Source organism: Genypterus blacodes, unplaced genomic scaffold (genome assembly GCF_046128005.1).
Source record: "Genypterus blacodes isolate CSIRO-AG114 ecotype Tasmania unplaced genomic scaffold, CSIRO-AGI_Gbla_v1 ptg000067l_1, whole genome shotgun sequence".
NCBI classification, from domain to species: Eukaryota; Metazoa; Chordata; class Actinopteri; order Ophidiiformes; family Ophidiidae; genus Genypterus; species Genypterus blacodes.
In genome coordinates this window covers 484,960-508,458 of record NW_027466879.1, presented here as the reverse complement: position 1 = coordinate 508,458, position 23,499 = coordinate 484,960, and the positions used below count along the sequence as shown (strand labels likewise).

Below are 23,499 nucleotides of genomic sequence, written 5' to 3'. Positions count from 1 at the left end.
GAGCTTGGAGGGAAGCCACACTCTGCAAACACGAACAGGGCCGAGCTAAAAGAAGCAGAGGATAGTAAGAAATACCAAACGGCTGAAAAACCTTAGTGGACAGTTTTTTCAATTACATGTCTGCTTCCCATTAAGGCGAGCGGGCGAGCTAGAGGGAGAGAGAGAGAGAGAGCGCTGAGGGCACGGAGGGAGGGAGGCAGCCAGAGAGACCACAGCCAGGGAGACGTGATCTACTGCCGTGTGTGTTGACATGCAAGAACAAGAGAGTGTGGTAATGAAAGTGGGGGTCGACCGAGACGCCAAGACGTGGATCCGCTTCGTGTTCTGGTTCTTTGAGCACATTCTGCTCTGTAAACCCGGGCCAGAGTGAGGAGGCTGCAGATGCTGGGAGGAGCGGAACAAATTCTTCAGAATACACGTGAGCAAATTGCTTTTTGCACAATTCTTTATTTGAACAATAAACAAAATAGATGCTGGAGGCTGAAAATTAAAAGACAGATTTTTTGATTTTTTAGGATCCCGACAATTCCCAGCTGACAATAGTGTTAGGAGAACAAACCGGAGAAACAATGACATTACTGAAGCAGTTCAACAGCACATTTCATGAGATTAAGAGTGTGTACAATGGAAAGCTCAAGGTGTCCCAACTTCCATACATTCTCCTCAGCCAAAAGGAAAATATGCAAACCAACAATGGTACAATTTGTGCAGAAAATGACTGCAAAACCCAGCAGCACCACTGAAACTATTGTTTAGGTCATTGAAGAGTATCAAACATCTGGTCTCCTGTAAAGGACTGAGTGGTGGACTGATGAGGTTTATGGATGGAAAAGGCAAAAATGGATGTGAACATGGATTGCGGGGAAAGGCGGCAGGGCTGAAGACTGTCCTTTTGTTTACAACATTGCAAACCCACATTATGTAAAGATAAAATGACGACATGACGATGACATCATGAGTGATGCAGAGAGCGTCTCAAAGCAAATGTGCACTTTGAGATAAAAAACAATTCAATTTAGATTCAAACTGATTCAACATGATTCTGAGAAGTCATGATTGTGTGAAGGCTCCTACAGAGTGTGTGTGTGTGTGTGTGTGACGTCCAGCTGTCCCACATCAAACACAACCACCAGAGGAACATGAAGTGGCTCATTGATCCAGAATAGCTTCGGTGACGTTCACATGGTTGGTCACAGATTTAAACGCAGAATATGAGTGTGATGCTGCTACGACCCCTCACCCCCCCCCTTTATAAACCAGCCAATAGGAGCACACCTTGAAATGTCATAACGTAGCTGAAGTTAAAATATTATTGGCGTCATTATGACAACAGTTTTAGTTTCTCCTTTAAACAAACCGTTTGTGTACCAAAGCGTCTGTGAGCAAACATCCAGCTCTGCACCTGCCTGCACATCCGCATCATTAAACGTACGACATCGCTGCGACAGCACCGCCTACAGGAGCCTGAAGGGAGGCGAGAACATTAGTTTGTCCGTTTCTATCTTTAAAACAACGTCCTCTTGATATTCAAATACTATTAAAAGGATTTCAATACTTCACATCTGATCGGAAGCAGGAGAATGTGGGGGGGAGCCACATTCAGACGGGGATTGAGTCCCACCGCCGTGCGCGACACCGCTGAAGGATACAAGTGTACAAAGCCCGGGTGGCGTAGGAATACTCTCATCTGATGACCTTCTGTAAACGCTTAATACTGAAATTGGGACACTGGCTGGAATGAAATGGGTCAAAAAGCAAAAAAAAAAAAACTAACAATTCCCCCCGGGGAGAGAAGAATGATCAACAGAATATCAAGCAAAGAACGAGTTCAATTTTATTCATTGTTGTGCTTTAGCCAGTGTAAATTTCTTCCAAACACCAATTCAAATGCAAGCGGGGTTCTGAAGGGAGAGCGAGAGCGTGGGGGACATCTGGTAAATGATCAATCAACAAAAGAAAAAAGAACTAACATCTTTTTTTTTTTTTTTAGTAACAAACAAAAAATCATCACAATGAAGGATGCAGAATCGGCATCTTCACTTCAACACGAGCAAACGAACGCAATCTCCTTTTTGTGCGCATTTCCAGGGTCTTGTTTTTCGAGCTTAGAGCACAGACGGAGTCCCGCTTTCCCTTCGACGCTCAGCTTCCCTCATCTGGGAGGAAACGCCGAGCCACAAAAAGACTAAATACAGAGGTCAGAGGTCAGGTACGTCCCCCCTGTCCTCCCCCCTGTCCCATATATGGTGACATCAGACCGTTTGTGCCTGATTCAGGTTTGACTCGTACACGTTGAACCTAAGGCAGCCCCCCCTCCCCCCACCCGGGTCAGAAGGGTGAAGCGGCTCAAAGATACACTGGGGAGCCACGGGAACACAGGCGGAACCTTTATGGACAGCCGAGAACAGAGGAGAAAGTAATCAATCAGGCAGGCGGGAAAGGAGGGAGGGAGGAGATGTACAGAGTGAGCGAGTGAGGGCGGGGTTTGCAGTGGAATCTGTCTTTGATCTCTCCAGTCTCCAGTCTGAAAACTAGCGCAGTCCTCCAGGACCCAAAGCAGCTGTCAGTCACCTAGATTTTACTTTTTCTCTTTTTTTTATTCGTTTTTTTCAATATTTTTCTCTAAATATCTTGCAAAATATGCATTTGCCTGTCACGACTTTATCATGAATCACTTCAAATTTTTGTGCACAGAAGCTTTTATTTTGTTATCACTTTCCTAAAGCGCATTAATAGGTTTTTATTTTTCTAAACGTCTCTTTTCTCTCTCTCTCTCTTTTAAACAAGGAAGCTCTTCGGTTCTGATACATTATAACATCAATCTTTGACCCTATTTCTGATGGCTCAAGTTTCAACTGTGGAGCTTTCAAAGCGTCTCAAACGTAAGGAAATGGAGGAGTCGGTTGTTGTTGTTGTTGTTGGCGGCGGCAGAGAAAGAGAATCTGGCCTCGGGAGCAGAGACTCATGATAATGCTGGTGCTGGGCCTTTTCAATGCACGAGGGTTTTTTTTGTTTTTTTTCAAATGCTGAAAATTCATTCGGCTGACGGTACTCCTTGTTAGAAGGCAAAACACTGATAGTTCTAACGTCATCTCCTTAGAAAAAACGTCATCAAAACGAGAGAAATCACCCGCGGCGGTCGGCGTATCCACGTGCAGCCTGTGGCGGATAGTTCTTCCTGTGCGCGTCCACCCGTTCAACCAGCGGAGGGCTGGGGCTCCCGACCAGAGGGCGAGCGAGCGAGTCTCAGGTGGAACTCGCCGCCCCGTCTCTTCAACTGTCCTCTTTTTGCTGCTTTAAAAATTAAAAAATAAAAAGACAAAAAAAACAGGGAAAAAGGAGCAGTGGTGTGCAGGAGAAGAGAGCAGTCACAGGGAATTATTTTGTGAACGCAGCGAGTTTCTCTTCTTCCCAAAGAAAAAGAGGAGGAGGAGGAGGAAAAGTGTCTGGAAAGCTGTTCTCAGGTAAGCGGGAACAAGAGGGAAGAAGAGGGAAATCTTGCAATAGAAGAAGTTGGGCAGTGTTCCTGTTCATTAGTTTGGTGTGGGTGTGTGTGTGTCGTGAGTGAGTTGTGAGAGTGTGTGTGTGTGTGTGTTTGTGGGTGGGTGTGTGCGTGTTTGTGGTATGCTTGCGTATGGGTGTGTGTCTGTGTGTGTGTGTGTGTGTGTGTGTGTGTGTCTACAGCAGGTCGACGCGGCGGTAGTACAGCAGATAGGCGGTGCGCTCTGCAGTCTGCTTCACCACCTGGTACTGGTTGATGACCTTGACGGCCTGGTCGTCGATGCGCAGCCAGCCGTTAAGACCGATGTGGAAGACGTCTGTGGTGTAATGACCGCCAGTCGCACTGTTCCCATGGTGATAGACAACTGAGGGGAAGAAGAAGAAAGAAGGGATTAGAGGGGGAAATCCATGTCGTGAACTTTGGCTGTTCCTGTGTGAGCTGAACCCAGAGCAGAGCTGGCCTGCGTGTTTAGGTGGCTTATGTGTGATGTAACACATAAATAAAGGTGACAGAACTATGAACACTTCCAGATAATGTGAGAACTAAACAAACCTGCAAAGAGCCTGTAAGTTCTTTGGCCTTTTATGACTTTGCTCCGAACTCCAGAGGACAAGAGATCTGAAAGAACAGAGAAGAGAAGAGGCCACGTCAAATCCACCGCTCTTAAGATGAACGTCCTGCTTTTCCTGTTTGACCGAGCAATCAAAACACAATTCTGAATGTAAGACTTGTAGTTTCTAAGCTTCTTCATCTTCGCACCTTTGCTGATTTCCAGGTCGACGGGGTAGTCGATGATCTTGGTCAGCTTCTGGCAGCCTCCGGTCTTCTCAAACACAAACCTCTTGAGATGAAGCACCAGGACGGGGGGAAGCTCCTCCAGCGTCACCCTCCGGCTAATCTCAATCTACAAAGAGCAGCCGCAAAATGCTTAGGATGCGGTTCAGTCAGAGAACAAACGGACGGACTCACATCGCTTTTAAGTTTTTAACATTAAGTTTTCAGATAACCATCAAAGTTGATTTGCAACTGTGCGCCAACATAAAAGACCTTAAATTGCTTGTAAACACATCAGAACAGGACAAGAACAGAACAAACTATTTGTCAGGAATGTATCTGGTGATTCTTGCAGTTTAAGGCTGAGTCATCCTCCAAACTTTACTGTCCAGGAAATGACACAGGCTAACAACTGGGACACAAAGTTTATCTGCAAACCCACTTAAAGCTGATTCCCACTGAGCAGACTCACCACAAGGAGCTTTAGAGTCAATGGCGCCTCTTTAATAAAGCTCTAAACTGTCTAAACAACTCAAACCCTCAACCATTTAGACGCGTCATCGTCGTAGTATTAATAGAGTCCTGACGTGCTCTCTTACCTCCTGTTTAGTTTTAGAAGTGTAACCTTGGACCGTCTCCCGTGCCACCAGCGCTTCTAGAGCCTCCTGCACGGCGCGGATCTTCTCCGACTGGATGTCCAGCTGCAGGGTGAAGAAGGGCTGCAGGGTGGCCGACTCCTTAGAGTTCTGTTGGTAGACTACCGACCTGAGAGAAAGGAAAGGAGCAAAGTGAGCGTCTCAAAACTAAAACTGCTTGGACATGAAAGACAAAACGAGTGAAAGAGGAATTAAGACTTCCACGGCCTCCGATACTTTCGCTGCGGACGGTTTGACCTGAGTTTGGGTGCCGACACAATAACTATGAGGTCATTCTACCTCAATAACTGACGTTCTATGATGGGAACCTTAGAACAGGAACGCCATCTGACTGCAGACGTTGTCCTGCAGACCAGGACTTTAAATCAGAACAAAGTGAAAATCACCGTTAAATTGTTGCTCTAATTCTTCAAGTCAACCCCATTACTTCAACGAGTGGCCGAAGCGTCTGTGGACCCCAGCCAGGATGAGTGGGCGCACACACTCACACACCACACTCTGTAAACACACACCCCCATGGATTCAGTTTCTTTCTGGTTGCAGCCATTTCTGAGAAACGGCTCCAGTGCAGACGTGGAGCTTTGTGCCAGACCAGAACCTCGTGGAAGCTGCTATTTAGGCAGACGACGCCCCTCACAGGTTCTAGACTTTCAAAACCTTACTGAGAGTTCAGAGCCGCGTCTCTGACCGCAGGCTGCTGTTATTCTGAAGGACCGCACGGCTGGTTGGAGAGAGGCGGGAGGTGGCGAGGCTTGTTTGTGACGGCGGCGGTGGCGAGACTAAAGGTCAAAGCCTTTGAGTCAGAAGACAGATGTAGGTCCAGACAGTGTGAAGTTTGAGTTACTGTTCTGATCAACAGCGTTTCTGTTCATTTACCTGATGAGCCCACCGAATATGTCAGTGATTGGTGTGCGGACGAAGTCAGCCTGGCGAGTGATGGAGGTCTTGTTTCGGGGGCCGACCTGCTCCCACTCGTCCTCGCTGCCTCCTTCTTCATTCTCAGCAGCATCTGCCTCCTTACCAGGCTGGGCCTCTGGGCCGTTGGGTGTGGGAGCCTCTGTTTTGATGGACAAATAGGAAAATGTGAGCTAGAAAATGCAGCTAGAAAAGGCCTTGAAAGTAACTCTGTATGTTTACATGCATGTTACATATATGATCAGACTGCCATTAAGGCAAGAATCTAATTCCACGAGAACTTGATGACCCCATTTATATTTGACACATCAGCTTTGACTTTGAAAGAAACTTTGGCTGAGGAAAGTCGTTTGCTAGAAATGAAATGAGGATCCCTTGAGTCTGGATCTTGTGTGTTGTGTTTGTGTGCCGTGTTTAGGTCTGCACAGTCTGTGACCGCCCAGTCGCCAATTTCTACACTATCAATTTGTTCAGTCACATTAAAGCTACCAAAGTGATTTGTCACAGTCTCATAAAAAATAAACACGGACTTTAAGGTCAGACTTCACAAACGTGACACTCAAGAAGCAGACTGCAGCTTTAATGTAAACACATGATCTACTTACTCTCTTCCTGAGGTGAGATCAGTTTTTTCAATGCCAGCATTTCCTCATGCAGTCCATTCAGAGTGAAGCCAAGGTACTCCTCAGCATCCTCCTGTCGCCCCTGAGAGCCACACACACAAACACACACACACACACACACACACACACACACACAGATTAACACACACTTGAGAGTGCCACCATGCAGGTCTAACAGTGACACTCAAAGAGCATTGAGACACGATGTACTGTGGAGATAAAATGAGTTCAAAACATCAAATTATTTAAGGGCTAATGAATCTGATCCTTATCAGAGTTGTGACTTGACTGATTAAAGCAGTGAATCCCTGCAGGTGTGTTACGAGGGGGAGGAAAGGAAGACACGGCCTTCTAGCACCATCTGTTCCACAGGAATGAGCTTCTTCTAAAAACAACAGAGCACAGGTCTGATACACTTCTGCCAAATTAAATACCAAATTACATCAGAACTTCTGAGTGGATCTTAACTACTATCTCACTGTAAACTCCACTTCTTATTAACGTTTTAGTTTTGACTTTGAGTGTTTGGTTCAGCAGATAATCAGGTCCAACTCATTTGAACTTGATCAGACAGAAACCTCTCAGAGCGGCCGTCACTGTCTGGTTACCACGGTGATGTGTGAGGAGACAGTCGGGGAATAAAAATCTCATTCGTTTTTTCTTTTGGGTTTGAGCTTCATGAGCTTTGTGAAACTTTAAGATGTGACCTCACTTTCCAAACCAAGAGACCCTGGAGTGTGAGTTGAGATCCTGAGGCGGCGTCACTCACCTTCTCAGAGAGACTGGACTTGGTGAGGGTGAGAAGTCTGTAAATGTAAGTGGGCTCAAAGGGAACACCAGGTCGAATGTCCTTTATCACTTTATCGCCAACAGCTGGAAACACAACAAAGACAGCGTTAGTGGAGCTGATGGATGTAACGTTTATGGGGTCAAAGGTTACTGCATCTTACCTTGTTTGACCTTGGATGGCACCGGCATGTTGCTGAACTCGTTCACCAGCCTCACACTGTTTCAGACGGACAAACAAGGGGCGACAGCGCAGGGTTAAACACGTGGCACAGCGTTTTAAGGTCCAATTGAATATGAGGGTTTAGAGACACGACTTACAAGTTGTCCATCATGGGCGTGGAGGTGCACGACCTCTGCGTTTCATTGTGCAGAGGGATGGATTTCATCAGGTGATACATGGGGGGGCAGGCGATCAGGGCCTGTAGGGTCTGAGTGCTCAGAGTCAGGGAGGAAACGCAGCAGCACAACACACACACACACACACTATCAGATCAACACATTCTAATGCACTGAGACCTTAGTAACAGGTTGCTATACCACAGCTTTGGAGCAGTTAAAACTTAGAAAGCCTTCAGAAGATATCGCTAATTTGAGTTTCCCCTTCAAAAGACTTAAGGGAGAGATGAACCGATTAGAGAAAAGGCTGGAGAACACTGTAGTCAGTTTAATAGTAATACATTGATAAAGTTAATAGGACTCACGTGTTGTGTAAGCATGAGGAGGGTCTGTGATTAACTCTGATTATAGAGTTTACTTTACTTGAGTCGATCTATAATTGGTCTCTTACACAGAGCGTTCATCCACTCACAAGACCTGGAACCCCATGTCATAATGAAACCTATTCTATCTAAATTCAAAGGGTAAACAGTGTAAAGGCAGCAGGCAGAGATGAATGAAAGGATACAGCATTGATATAGCACCAGTTTCCCTTGTTGATCAGTCCTCTCGGCTGCAAAGACACTGGTTTATGTATCAACTTCACATTCTCAATAAGTTCTGAGGATTCAAACAAACAAGACACGTTTTCTTTAACTGCGATCCCGACAAAAGACACACAGACACTGGAGTGGCATCACCGAGTGAACCCAGGAGTCACAGGATGAGCAGAAAGGTTTGCATGTGTCGCTCCCTCCTCCGCTGCCTCAGATGACTACGGCACCAGAGACCAGCTGGTTTAGAGAGAGACTGTGCTGTACCACGCCTAGGAAGGGAGGCTGTCATTCAATCACAGTTCCCATGGTAACGTGGACATTTATACAAGTGATGAAATAGCAGAAACATGTGACAAGTGGTGGTTTGAGAAAGATGGAAGATCAAATCTTTACATTTGCATAAGACAATATGAAAACAAAACAATAGAGCTCATCTGTATCTCTAAAACTGGACCTGTGTGTGTGTGTGTGTGTGTGTAACTAAACTTACAGGACTAATTTCATGCCACACTTTTTCCTACTTTCCTGACAGGAATGTGTTGGATCAATCAAACATTTGGAAGGAAACATGACTGCAGAATAACAAAGACCCAACCCCCGTGTACACACATGCAGCATCACAGTTGATCTGAACAGACCGAACTCAGAATTGCACACACTGCTTTCAGTAAACACACATTTCACAACAGCACCCCGATCGACTGACCGCAGCAGAATCTCACCACTAATCTCTTCATGGTTGATGTTGTGTGTCTGAGTGCAAACCCTCAACTAAATCAAACTGAAATTCCTCTTAAAAAGATATAAACTGTTGTCTGTCAGTGTGTTTGCTTGAGCTGATTGGTCATAACACGGGGCGAAGCTACCATCGTTGTGGCTTCTGTTTGTTTCCGAGGCTCTCCGTGTCGATGAGATGTTTAGAGACAACTGGAAACTTGAATGCTGAAACTCTGACTCTTCTTCTTCACATGATCAAGTTTCACACATGTGTCTGCATTTCTTTCCCATAATTCACTGTTCTATCTTAACCTGAGGCTCTAAACCAGGTGTGTTTACTTCATCAAGAGTTCCTAAGCCATCCTGAGTGTCAGACTAACTTGAGAGGGAGAGTCGGGCACTGCTGTGAGCTGCAGGACCATGAGAGCCGTTGGTTCAAACTAACATGACACATGACTCAGGGCCTCAGTTATTTTGTGTGTACTACCACCACCTTGTGTTCATTCAGGGTCTAGTAAGTGGATGCAGCACGACTTGGGGCAAAGCATCACTGAGCAAACTGAGCATATTAATCGCCATCATCAGCAACATGAAATGATGTCACCTGTTCACCCGTTTCCTCTTTTGCTCAAATGTTAATTGTTAAACAGCATGACGACGAACGTGCAGGAAGCGGGGACAGTACGGCCGTCTCAACACTGCCACCAAGTGGATTGAAAGAAAATGAGCAGTGATTCAGTGAAGCCCCGACTGCTTCCACGTTAAAACAGAGAAAAACAGGTACCTGCAAGCTTGGGGGCCATGGGGTCCTCTGATACGTGCACAGGGCCTTCTTTGACCTCTGTGACCTTCTCAGGCTGCTCCGGCACGGCCACGGAGGGAGAAACTACTTCCACAACATTTTTCACCTCCACAAAGGCCTGAGGGCCCCCAGGCAGAGGCTTGGAGTTGTGAAAAAGACTAGCCCAAGATTTAGGGAGGTTGGCAGTAGGTGCAGCTGGTGGGGCAGGTGAGTGGACCTGCTGCTCCGTCACCACCAGCTCCCCAGCAGAGTCTGGGGGGGCCTGCTGAGCCTGATCCGTGCTCTCACAGTCTTCTTTGTGTCCGTCTGCACTGACCGCATCAGGCTCTGCTAGCCCATTGGCCACCCCGCTGTCTCCCACCTCCCTCCCCTCCAATTCAGTAGTTATAATAGAAGTGGTGGCAGAGGGGCTGGCTGAGGGAGGAAGAGGCGATTTGGAGGGGGGACTGTGTGCTCCACTATCTGAGAGTTCAGGGCTCTGTGGAGCCAAATGATCTGGTTGTTGATCGGCAGTCCTTGGTCCCTCTGTCATCCCTCTGCTTTGAGAGAAGGATGAAGAAGGGGAAGTTGCATTGTTGCCATCTGATAAAGAGGCAGTTCCACTGGTTAGGTCCAAAGAAGAGTCATCGGGGCTGTCACAAGTCCTCTGATTGACAGTGGATGAGGGGACAAACTTGGCTGCTGCCACGGCAGCTGCAGATGTTGCTGTGGAAGGAGGACCAGGGGCAGGAAGTTCAGCCTCTGGCAATGTCTTACCAACCACATCCTCAGCACTGTGGTGTGGAGCACCGAGTGCATGTCCGTTCACCAGAGCTATTGGTGTCCCATCTGCAGCAGTGGCATGGCTGCCAGCTGCGCCTTCTAAGTAGTTGTAGTACCCCGGTGGTCGTTTTTTCTTTTTCTTCCTCTCTCGCTGTCCCAGGCTGCCGGACATTCCGTCCATGTCCAGGCAGGCCTGATTGTCCACGGCCGAGACCTCCGAGTCGGGGCCGTCCAGCGAGTCATAGTGTGAGCCGTCGGGGACGTCGTCTGCTTGAGCACCCATCTGCTGGGCCTTCTGGGTTGGCTGGCAGCCCAGGATGAACTCTGGAGCCTGGGGGTTGAGGGTGCTGGACACCTTGAACAGGGGATCGTTTCCCCCGACAGCCTTGGAATCCATCACCTCACCAACTCCAAACTCAATGTGCTGGTAGTCTTCTGCTACAGACGACATGGCAATCAGTGAGACACAAAGACTTTTGTCATCAAATACAGCCAGTCTCTCTCTCTCTCTCACACACACACTCACACACAGTTGCGCTGCTAAGTTCAGTATAAAGCTACATTCCTTAACAAGTGACCTAAATGGCAAAGCAGTCGTGAGAGCAATCTGAAGTTCAGACGTGCCAGCAAGAGCACCAACGTTTACTCTACTTATTTATAGCTCTAAGAACTGTTGGGTCAATTGTTGGCTTAAGTCAAATTCCTTCCGTGGATGTGAATACCAGGGATATGGTAATGGAATGAGCTGATAGGACCAACATGTCCCTGGAGGTTTAAGGTGTATTTAAGTCAAATGGGTCAGAATAATAAGAGCTGGGTCCAACCTGACCTACGACTTTGATGTTGATTGGTTATTGATCATATAAAAATGCATCTCTGCCAAATTTTAAATAAATGTGCACATTGCTTCTTACAGGCTTTAAATCAGACTTAAGAAACATTTTAAGAAGATAAAAATGTGCAAAAGAGGGATCTGGTAACTCCCTGATAATGTGCTGATCCTTACTATGGTCCAAAGTTAAAAAAGTGACCCGAACAGCATCAACTGTGCCAATCAACCACACGCACACACACTTTAAATCAGCACAATCATTTAGTGCACAGCATTATTATGCAGTGAGAGGTGTCAAGTGAAGAGTGAACAAAGGAGAAGACATTAGTAAATGCAAATCAGATTAAAAATCAATCAAACACCCTTCATCATGATTCAGACGGCTCTCCCTCACTGTAAACCTGAGGTATTGTAAGGATTAAGGGCATGAAGACAGCAGTTAATTCCTCTAACGGGATTAGAAGTTCCTCTGTTAGTGATAGTGAACTCACAATTCCTGACTATACAATGCATTAAACAGTCAAACCTTTAATTTAGCTTAATAGTTCCACACGTGTTAGCAACCACATTAATCCATCACCTTAGTAAACCAGCAGAAAATTGTATTAAAACTCATTGAATGCCTTGAATTCAACTTGGAGCCCTGCAGTGGTGAAAAGGCATTATATGCAAGAGAGGATAAGATACTTAGACAGTATCTGAGCATGCAAAGCTCTACAGATTGAACCGACAGGCAAGAGGAGAAACACAAGTGCAAGGTTGAGAAAGCCACCAGTTTCTGAAAAACCTGGATTTGGACTTTTAACAGCAAACGTACAACAGCTAGTCAAGCCACAAGGTGTCAGACGCCCCAACTCACCGCAAACCTGCAGTCCCATTGACTCCATAATAAAAGGTACAGCAGGAGTGCAGTAACTTCCTAAATAATCAATACAAATCAAGGTAAGGATAAGGATCATAAACAGGAGGGCACTAATCTCAAAGTAAGGTGGCTGGCATTAGTTTGACTTTGGTGGCTTGAAGCTTGAAAAATTCAAAAGTTAAACAGGCCTGATGTATCCTTACAAAAAAAAAAGAAAAGAAGTCAAGATCTAGTTGGATTTGTTCCTCATACTTAACATAATATGCTTTTACAGAATATACAGTATATATATGCAAAAACAATGAGAAGCATCTGTGCATTGCCGGTGAGCCTCAGAGATCCGTCCTCTCCTTCCCTGTGCTGAGGAAGAGCAACAACACCAGTGTGCTGCTCCAGCGTGAACCCAAGTGGATACATTCCAACACAAATCACGATTTGAGCAGCGACTCAGAACAAACAAACAAGAAAAGAAAACTAAGATGTCAGAGAATGTTCCTGATCGGAAAATGGCTCCGTGGGGGGAAGTTCAGCCAAATCAGCGTAGTTCTGCCATTTAGGGAGCCGGGGGGGTGGAAAGATCACTGATGAACATTTACTACACACTACTACTACTATTTATAATAGTTTTGAGTTCTGGGTCGCCTCTCAAATCGTGTTGTTAGGAGGGAAAGTATCTGCTTGTGTTCATGTTGGAGCAGCTCACTCCTCCTGCTGCTGCTGCTGCTCCTTCTCACCACAGGGGAGGAGTCGACGGTTCACACTTGGGAGGTTTCTCTACACCGGCATGATGCAGCAAATACAAGCATGTAACATTTATCACTTTCACAACTTTCTTACATTTATAAGTCCTGCTTTGAGGAAATACACTGACATGTACGAGAGATTGCATCATAAATGATTTGACGGTCTAGCAGTAGGGTACATACCAGAAGACTGACTGACACAGGGGGCCTTATCATTGAACGGAGGAAGCTGGGAGGAGACAAAAGGCAAAATTAGACATACAAACATTAAAAACACTCCTTATCTATGGAATGACATCTTGAATTACATCAAGGTTCCTGTCTTTATACCGAAATCTAGAAACAAATCTACAAAACCAGTAGCTGCCTCCAGAGGTGTCCTTCATCCCATCTCCCTTTAATCCACTCCTCCTGTGGGATCTTTATTGATTTGTTTTCACATATCAGCCTCCACTGTGCTGCATTTCTTCTCACAACCACCATTTTGTTTTATGTACAGACTGCCAGTCACTCTTGGAAATAGTCCCATTAACCTTTTGCCTTCAGGGGTCAAATATCGAGGGAGCCATAGTGCGACATGTCCACTAGGGGGCCACCTTATCAGATACACCTATAGTCCTATACAATCCATTATAACAGCCTTGCTATAAATCCTACCTTAGTCAGGCTGTTAATGTTCAGTTTTGGTTGACGTGTCAGAGGGTTGTTGAATCAACTCGATGGCCACTATGGCCATAGAAGTTGGTAGCAGTTGGTGCTGTAATATAAAAAATGCATTGCACAGAAAGGCGTTTCTAATATCCTGCCCCCCCTCAGGTACGTGTTTGGGTTGGACGCTGGATAATTGCATCTTTAAGTAGGAGTGACTAAGACACAAAGACAAGATGTGAGGAACACACTCAAGGTCGGAGGAACAGGGGAATGAGTTTGTGAAGAAATGAAACATGGCGTCTCAGGTGTCATCAGAAGTTACTGATGACAGCTGAAAGCTTCCTTGGTCCTCCATCATGGGAGCAGAAATAAGAGCACTGGAACGCCCTCAAAGATGGACCACCAAACCAATTTCCCGGTCAGACGAGGATCGAGGTGCAGCCAGAAATCAAATTAGGGCAGAGGAACGCAGCTGCATGTCACCCGCTCTGCCACTGCCATTAAATAAAAGACTTGAAGGTTTAAAGAGGTCCGTTTATTTGTCTGTCTGAAACATGGATTCAGCAGTGGACACAGACAGAGGCTGAGGTGAGAATGTTTGGGGAAAGTTCTCAGCAGACAATGACATCTCTTCATTGTCAAGCCTCGACACATCTGACCAATTTCTGGCGAAAGACGTCTGTACTATACAAGACTACATTGATGATTTAACAGCAATAAGAGCTTATTTAAAACAGATTCAACAGTATTATTTGTGTTGCAGCGTCTTACCTCAACGTAACATCGTGGAGTCACAAAAAACTGATTGATTTCATCAGGGCTGAACTCCCCAAAGATGTACTGTGGAGACAAAGGAAGACAGCTGTTAGTTCAAAACAAAGGTGATGTCATAAAGCAAACATGGCACAAACGTTTGTTGAAAGAGACTTTATATTTCCAACTGTCTTTGTCGACTATGAAGGAGACAACACACGGCCTCTACGGCAACCTATGCCATCTTTCACTGGATAAGTGAAACAGAAACAGACATCAATGTCAATGAAGCTACAGGTACAGCAGCCAGCAGTGAGCCAAGACTGCAGTGCCGGCATCAAAGCATCAGCCACAACATTCAAACCACACCGATCCTCTCATTATGAAGAGCACATGTCAGAGGGTAGGATATATTAGGCAGCAGGTAAAGCCTCAGTTCTTGAAGTTGAAGGGTTTAAGGCAGGACTGAAAGACTTTTGACAAATTGTGATGGCTAGACGACTAGACTCTCAACAACGAATGGAGCATCAGTGGGATGTGCTGGGAAATCTGATCCCGGAGACCCCACCTCTCATAACTTACAGGACTTAAAGGATCTGCCTGCTAACATCTTGGTGTCAGATACCACAGGACATCTTCAGAGGTCTTGTGGAGTCCAGGCCTCCATGGCTCAGAGCTGCATGAGGGGACCTACACAATATTTGTCACGTGGTTTTAATATCGTCACTGATCAACGTATACCGTAACTACAACAAAGAGAAGTGATGAGTCATGCTGAGGTATGCATGATCTGCAAAACGGGAACAAATGGCTGTGTGAAGAACTCAACGGTGTGACTGTCTAAACTTTATCCTGGCAGTGCCAAACACTAAAACATAAATCAATGTTTGACCAGGTTTGAACTGAGCAAAGACCGATTACACCTAGAACAACTTAGCTCTGTTATTTAGTTAGCAGGATCTCAATCGCATTGTGGCATTTACAGGATGTCAAGTCAAAATAATCATTGTTGCCTTTATTGTAATTGAATTGAAGTCATAAAATGCATGTAGCTGTAATGACTCAGCATGTTTTAAGACTTCAGACGGTTTGATTGATATATATTTGAAGAGAACAGAGGCAGGATCAACGTGATCTTAGCCAATCACAGTTAGCTTCTGAGACGTGACACACTGACAGGGTGGAGAGACCAGTGTGTACGGAGACAGAGATAACAGGGAAGATTATTATCAAATGTAATCTAGAGCAGTTAAACTCTTATCGGTGAAGCCAGAACTAGTTAATCAGTCATATTGGGTGGGAGGATATGAATTGGTGTACATGGAAGATGATTTATGGAGTTTTCATTTTACTTAAAAGTTAATATTGGTTAATTATTGTGCATTTGTATACAACACCAGCTGACAGACTGTGTGTGTTGGGACTCTGAAGTGGCACTCATCACACACACAGCAGGTGGAGAAAAGGTGAAACGCTTACACTAGCTGTGCTGCTAATCCTCTCAGCGCAAAAAGTGGTGGAACGTTGACAGGGAGGTGCAGAGAAAAGAAAGTGCAGCTGAAGCATATGCAAGTCTGTGCAAACGAGGCCCCACACGAGGGCCCACACTGCTGAAACGGCACTACAAGCGGCAAACAGCCACCTATAATCCGACGGCCTCAGGATGGCTGATACAATCACAACAGAGAGAATGGCCCTTTGCCTCTTTCTGCAGGCGTGCCACACGTACCACATTAAGCTGCTCCTGCTGCTCGTTTACGCTGAGGATTACCACAAATTAGCCATCTGTATGATTTCTACACTCACAGACACACAGAGCAGGACAGGCACAGCACGACAGAGTGAGCAGAGCTGGAAAGGTTTTTGAAATGTAGACCTGTAGAGCGGCTGTGTCAGAAACGCCAAGTTACCTCAAATCAATCAGCAATCACCTACAAACTTGGCAGAAACATCATTTGAGGGTCCATCATGTACATAGGACGCTCATTCACATGTTTATTTTGTTATATTTGCATAAATTAATTAATTATAATAGGGGAGATGATGTCAGAGTTGTCAATGACACACACACACACACACACACACACACACACACACACACACACACACACACACACACACACACACACACACACACACACACACACACACACACACACACACACACACACACACACACACACACACACACACACACACACACACACACACACACACACACACACACACACACACACACACACACACACACACACACACACACACACACACACACACACACACACACGGCTCAGATCAAGCGCTCTCATGCACAACTGATGAGATGCTCGGTGCCTCTAGTGGGGCGAACGTTACAACTGACAGCACGAACACGGTTGTGTGAAAGGTTGTACTTTGTTTATATTTAGCATGAATACAAAGTCTGTATTCTGCTGCTGGGTCCTAAACAGAGCCGGGTTAAGTTGAGGTGGGTTTTTAATCAGTGTTTCCAAGATGAGTCTGCGTATTGCCTTTGTAGGGCAACAAAATTATGTTTATAAGAAGTAAACAACTTGGTAAAAATCAGTCCTTGTTTTTTATGACTTAGGTTATCAATTGACTGAAAGCCTGTTTTTACCAATGTGGCTGGAAGATTTGACTATGAAAAAGGACACCTGCAGCACTTAGGGTTAAATCAAGGCTTAATGCTGGTCGTCCAAAATGATGTGAAAATGCAGAGTTTTCAGTTGATTAACCTAAAACTTTGTCCTATCGTCCGCAGGTTTACACAGTCTCATGACAGCGTTCCATTAGGCAATCGCACGTCACATCTGTCTCCATATGCTGCGGCTCTAGTCAACGCCACTAGACGTCTGTCAATGTTATACGCACCAGCAAGCCGTTTCAGGTAGATCCAGCGGATAAATATCAGGTAGACAAACCCTAAACAAAACATCACAACAAACATGACAGAGAAACAAACCTCTAAGCTGCATGTCAAACATAAAGCAATCACACAAAGCACACTATGTAATCATACACATGTAGGAGTTGGTGGGATCAACACGACGAGTGCACTCGGTTACACAACTCTGTGCCCGTTTATTTACATACACACACTCAACACAGATCAAACTTACATTGCCACAACATCTGCTTGACTATAGGAATGCCGCTGCTGTTCCCCGAGCAACACCATGCTCTCTTAAGGGGAGTGTGTTTAATGTAACTACACCCACCCACGGGGTTTTTAGACAATTATGCTGGCTACACATCTACTGTATATTCCTGAGCCCAATGCCAGGTTTAGATGAAGAGATCAATCAGTGCAACACCAGGATACAGCATCACGCTGCTTTATTGAACAATCGGTGACGATTGCAGATTCCTGCAGTGTGTTCTCACCATAACAGGGCCAGTCAGCTCTGGATCCTTCCACTCCAATTGGAATGCAAAGAGTTATTAATGGGCAGACAGTGGAAATGCTGCAGCGCCACTACAAATAAGGTCAGACAGGTTTTCAATGAAGCTCTGGGGCAAGTCTGTGCCTGCACATCACAATGGAGTAGTAACAAAATCACACACCAGAGCAACAGTGTAACAAACTGATTCATTTACTAAACCAAGTGTGGGGCTGGTGTTCAAACACTCTGGTTAAATTGATACTCAAGAAGAAAGACGTTACTATTTACAGCATTTGGTTTGTGAATAAAATGATAAAAGGGGAACCAAAAATGGTACAGAAATGTACGTCCACATCACTCGGCTCCGATTTAGACCCAAAGGCAAACCAAGCTAAGAACTGCATACAGATGCATTCTAGTTGTATATTTTGATTCTATATTATATGACTTTGAATGCGTTTCTTTCTGGTTCACATGACTCATGCTTGGCACATGTTTGGTGAAGCTGCAGAATGGAATTGGAAGCCCTGACCGGCATAAATGGTCACTTAAGTAGAAGGCGTTTGTGGGAGTCATGCCAACAGAAGTGGAGCTGATTTAGATCAACATCATCCTCATAGAATCTCAAGTATTTACATTTAACAGAAGTCACATTTCTGTCCTTGTTGTGCTGAATGTTTTTTTCCTTCTCACAGCAGCATCCTGCCTAAGGGAATCCTTTACCATTCATGATCGTGACCAGCCTGTTGTTCTGACAAGCACACGCGTGTGTACAGCCAGCAGCAGCATAAACAGCATGCATGCAAAGCTGTCTGCACCTGAGCGCTCCTCTGAGCAACGAATATGCACATTTCCTCAACTTGTTGGGCTTGTTTGGCTTGTTTAATCAGACCATTTCCCCATCTATTAGATCAATTAAAAACAAGTTCCCGCACAAGAACGGAGCTTCTGTCTCGATTACAGAGCCATCGGCTTCCCTTCATTCATTTATTTTCAACCCCAATTCTCAAACTGACTTAAAGTCGATGACATTTCTTGCCTTCTGTTCATCAAAAAGCTTCTGTAAGGAGTTTGTTTTCATTCTGATATCTACAGAATGCCAGCGTGTTTGGAATCAATCCTGAAGAGTTTGTTGCACATTCAGCAGGTAATGTATTAATAGGCCAAATGCCAACACAGTTATTACCGCCTGCAGCTGTAGTTCATAACAGATTAGAGCCATTTGGATTTGCAAAAGCATTAAACGAGGAAAGACTGGAAACAGTGATGATTGGGTCAGGAAAGCAGTCGGTGATTTGAGAGGTATTTCTAGAATATTCTAATTAGCCACACTCTCAATCAACACATCCTGCTGCTTCTCTCGTCCTAATGAATAACTGACCCATCCTCTTATCAGCGTCTACACACCAGCACATGGCCACAGCGGAGGAAACGCTGTCCCAGAATGATCCCAACAAGATAACTGAGCTTCATAATTGTCATCCGTGGTGGTTAATATTTACCTCTCTGTGGGAGAGAACACGTCAGCCTTCACACTTACAGAGAGCAGATGGAACATTTTTCACACAGACGATTGGAGCAGCTTCAGATCTCCTGGAGTTTTATGTGGCACCTTGCAGTATTTGAACTAAGCTTTTATAAGAGCCACAGGTTACTGAGAGAAATCGGTTCATTAAGGTGCATTCTATACTCAAGTGATTCACGAAAGACAGAATGAACATACATTCAGTGTTATATAATGTATAGCAGAGTCCACCAGGTGAGGATTTACATGTGGGGGTGTCTTACTCCCATTAGAGTGTTTACATGCCTGAAAATCTATTTACAATCTACATCTCTTAGTTGGAATAAATATAAGATAAGATGAAAGTTTATTATCCTGAGGGAAATTACTAATTCAACCGCATGATCCTTATGAATGAAGACAGAAAATTCTATGTAGTTTTAACATGTAAACATCTTGAATGTTCAATATTAGTGACTTCCCTTAGAAAAGCCTGTAGATGTCACAAACAGATGTTATGAATATGTGAAATTGTTGAAATCATTTCAAACGTCCTTGCTGTCCAGTCACACAGATGTTTGCACTGCGTGACAGATTTAAGCTTTTCAAAGAAGCTGCTCAATATGATTCAGCTGGATTTAATTTCCACTTTAAGACTGAATAGAAAAGAATCCTTCCTCAGTAGATGCATGTGTAACAAACACATGAGAGCTCTCTTCTCTATTCTCACCTTAAGTTTCATTACAGGAGTTGTTTGGGGAATGTGTTTGTGCTTCTGGACCCAAACCACCTTGAGAGAGGCGTTTATTTGGCCAAATGCTTCTGACCTCCAGCCAAAAGGTTTAGCATCATTTTAAACACCACTCAGAGACTCTAATGCCTCTCGTATTTCTTATATGGACGCCTCCCTTTAAGGAGGTGTTGGCTACAGGGAGCCTGAGGGCCCAATACTGACATTTGCATGTCTGCCAGTGAACATCAAGCTAGAAAGCTACTAAAACACTCCTCAGTCCCAAGAAACTCCTGGGTTCAGAGTTCAGACTGTGTTCACATGCACTTCTTACTAAGCATATACAGTTGGCCATAGGTTGGGTTTTGTAAGCAGTAAACAAAGTGGCGACCCTAAATGCATTTTGCTGCCTTATCCTGTGTTTGCATAACACAGGCCATTATCTTAAACACAATGTAATAACCTCAAGTTTCACTCTTTAAAGTAGTGTCAAACAGACAATGCCTCTCCTGTTACCGTCTCAGTTACACACCTGTGCACACGTCTAATCAAACAAAATGTACACAACACAACCGAAGTACCGAACAGTACTGTGAGTATTGAACTACTCACTGTTAAGCTGTTACTCCAGTAGCCTGAGAGAGTGTCAGTATGTTTATGTGCACCTTAAAACTATGATTTTGCTTAGATGAATAATTGTTACGTAAATATGACACTGAGTGAGATCGCCGTGATCAACGTATGAGTATTCTGAAGGCAAAACTTGGATTATATGCTTGTAAATGGCTTTGTTCTGGCCTCTAAACATCACAATAGAAGTGAGACGTCTCTACATGCATCCCCTCACACCTGGGGACATGTCATATGCCCGTTACTCAACTAACTTGAACATTTGTTGAAAAACAGAATCCTAATAATTGTGTGTTGTGTTTACGACTTCCTTGCATTTTTGCCATTATTACTACACAGAGACTCTCTGTACAGACATGTGCACTTATGGACGGCAAATGTTGCGGGCAAATATGAACTGCAACGACCATTCAACCAAACAAGATTTAAGAAGTTATTCAGAAAACCATGAAGTACTGGAATCCCGATCACAGTGCTTTGAAACAGAGAGAGGGAGAGAAGAAGAGCACTAATGTACACATCCAGCTATTGTGTACACCAAGCAATGTAACAAGTCATTTCTTATGAGTGAGCATAGGTTTGTCCCTTTTGTTTTGTGGTAGTTAGCCTAACTTTGCTGAACTATCTGCCAGTGGAATGAGCCCAGTAATGAATGAAAGCTGAAGTGACTCAGGCTTCAGCTGCTGTGGCCCTTGTGATCATGAGTTCATCGAATCCAGCGAGTCCTGCAACATGTATCCGTTTTATTTTTCTTTATATATTCGTATCTCTGATTTAAGGCGACACAGCACTTTACCTAACTAGTACAAACTTCAGACATGCATGCATCTCCATAGACAGCCATTAAAATGGGCCTCCAGCCTGAGAGCTACATCCTTCAAAATCTAACACCCGACTCGCTACCACACAACGCTATCAAACCCCGAAGCCTGCAGTTTAATATCACACACATTCCAGAGGGTGCGAGCTCGAATCCCGGTTTTCAAAATCTAGACATTCAAAGACAATCCCGGTGGCGTTTTGACGTCGCTAAGCAGCTAATGTTAGCCTCGGTGGAACCACACCACCTGTCCGAAGCCGCTAGCTGAGCGACAGCTAAATGAATTGGATGGAATAAATTCACCATATTTGGCGTGCTTATATTTGTACATGACATGTAAAGCGTTTCGTAAAATGGTAATAACAGGCCCTAATTCAAAACAGTGCTAATTCGCAGTCATAACGGGTGTAAATCAGCGCCGGGGCTGGGGCCTGTCGCGGCGCTGAGCGGGTGGGCCACGGCACACACGCAGCACTTTTCATTTTCCTCATGACCGGTGGCTAAATCGCACATGACACCTGCGGGACCTCACCGCCAAGCGCCTATAACCGCTGAGCGGAGAGGCTATGGTGTCATGGAGCGGAGCGAAGCAAACATGAGCGAGTAGAGCGCAGGGGAGAACGAGGGCAGGCCGGTCTGAGTGGATGAAGCTGGGGCCTGTTAGCTGCCATGCTGCTGAGGTTTCAATGAAGCTTAAGCGGGCATTAGAAAGCACTTTTCACCACATACAGCGTTCAATGACACGACTGTGGTTAAGTTTAAATTAAGAGCACGCACTAAACCGACACACGGTGATCAAAAGACACTCAGCAAACTCAAACTGAACCCCGGAGTAGCGGGGAGGGGGCGCATGTAGCGTTACACAGCGTGCAGGGTGAGTTGTTTTGCAAGCTAACGTTAGCTAGTTAGCTTAGCTACCTGGTTGCTGTAAGAAGCCATGCTCCCGGTGAGGTCTTCTCTCCTCCGCGGACCAGATAATCAAACTCCCGGGGTGATGTTGCAGGGTTGTAATGACAACTACAGCGAGTGTCCTACTTCGACATTGTCATTTTCCCATCGGTGTCCTGGCGCTCCTAAGTTGCGGTCGTAGTTATGCATCAGCACTTCATGCTGCTCCCATTACCGTCACCGCCATTTCTGTCTAGCATCTTCCTCGCCTGCTAGCTGTGCGCGCGGTCGGTTGTAGTGGCAGCATGAGTCGAGGCAACAGCGACAGCTACTTCCGGCAAGGGGTTTCTGTCGGATTTCAGATTAAGAGTCCTCCATTCATTCTCTATGTCCGCTCTTTCTTTCAGGGTCGCGGGGGTCCAGCAGCCATTGGGCCAGAAGCAGGGTGGGTCCGGTCTCAAAGACTTAGTCACGCTCCCATTCACATCATTAACATAAATATTTGCACAATTATATTTTATAATGACTTTGATTTAGTTTTTTTTAATCGTCCTGACCCCCATCAGCTAACCAACATTCTGTGTCAATTATTTTCACAAATAAACCTATATATACTTCATATATGTATATACTGTTAAAAATGTAACATTACCATTAGAAATAAATATTGATGTAATAATTCCGACCCACTTATGCCATAGTTGCCGCCTATGTAACCTGACATTGCAGAGCTGGATAAACAATTGTCCCTTGTGCCCAAGTAGTTTCAAAGTTGTAAAAATCAGACTTTAATGCACACAATTACAGTCGAGGTTATAAAACAATTTAAAGAAGCGCATATGCAAAGAGTGCCATCAGAGACTTTTCTGTAAAGGACCAAACTTCGATTGATGACATTTATTTTAAAGGTAGAACTGTTTTGGCAGAACACCGGAAGTATCGTGGCAGAGTTTGACAGTAGAAACGCGACTCCGTCTCCGCGTGCATCGTGTGCGAGCATGAATGTGGATCGAACCAACTAATTATTGCACAATGCTCACAGGTGTTTTAATTAAGATAAGTAAAGTAAGGCGAGTTCGATTTTCGATTCGAAACTGCAAACAAACAAACACAGCAAATAAACGAGAAATACAAATATTTCCACCTGCTGTTTACTTTGGTTGACCTTTCCCTGATGCTACTTCGTTCCTACACAATATAAGCTACCCGCTGTTAATAAAATAATGCCAAA

General features: G+C 44.9%; 1 protein-coding gene across 2 annotated transcripts; it reads right to left on the bottom strand.

The window, feature by feature from the left end:
* Positions 1-599: 599 nt before the first annotated feature.
* Positions 600-22,579, bottom strand: usp10 (ubiquitin specific peptidase 10). 2 transcript variants are annotated; one of them, XM_076155383.1, is made up of 15 exons: positions 22,299-22,579; positions 14,332-14,400; positions 13,093-13,138; positions 12,164-12,223; positions 9,693-10,910; positions 8,164-8,255; positions 7,578-7,687; positions 7,421-7,476; positions 7,240-7,343; positions 6,453-6,552; positions 5,809-5,989; positions 4,876-5,041; positions 4,262-4,406; positions 4,055-4,120; positions 600-3,866 (listed from the first exon to the last, which is right to left on the bottom strand). In XM_076155383.1, exons 1-15 carry the CDS (start codon positions 22,317-22,319, stop codon positions 3,679-3,681), a joined length of 2,622 nt encoding a protein of 873 aa, XP_076011498.1. In that variant the 5' UTR covers positions 22,320-22,579; the 3' UTR covers positions 600-3,678. The 2 variants fall into 2 exon arrangements, with proteins under 2 accessions (XP_076011498.1, XP_076011499.1); XM_076155384.1 differs by having other exon boundaries at positions 9,693-10,907.
* Between the last annotated feature and the right edge of the window lie 920 nt (positions 22,580-23,499).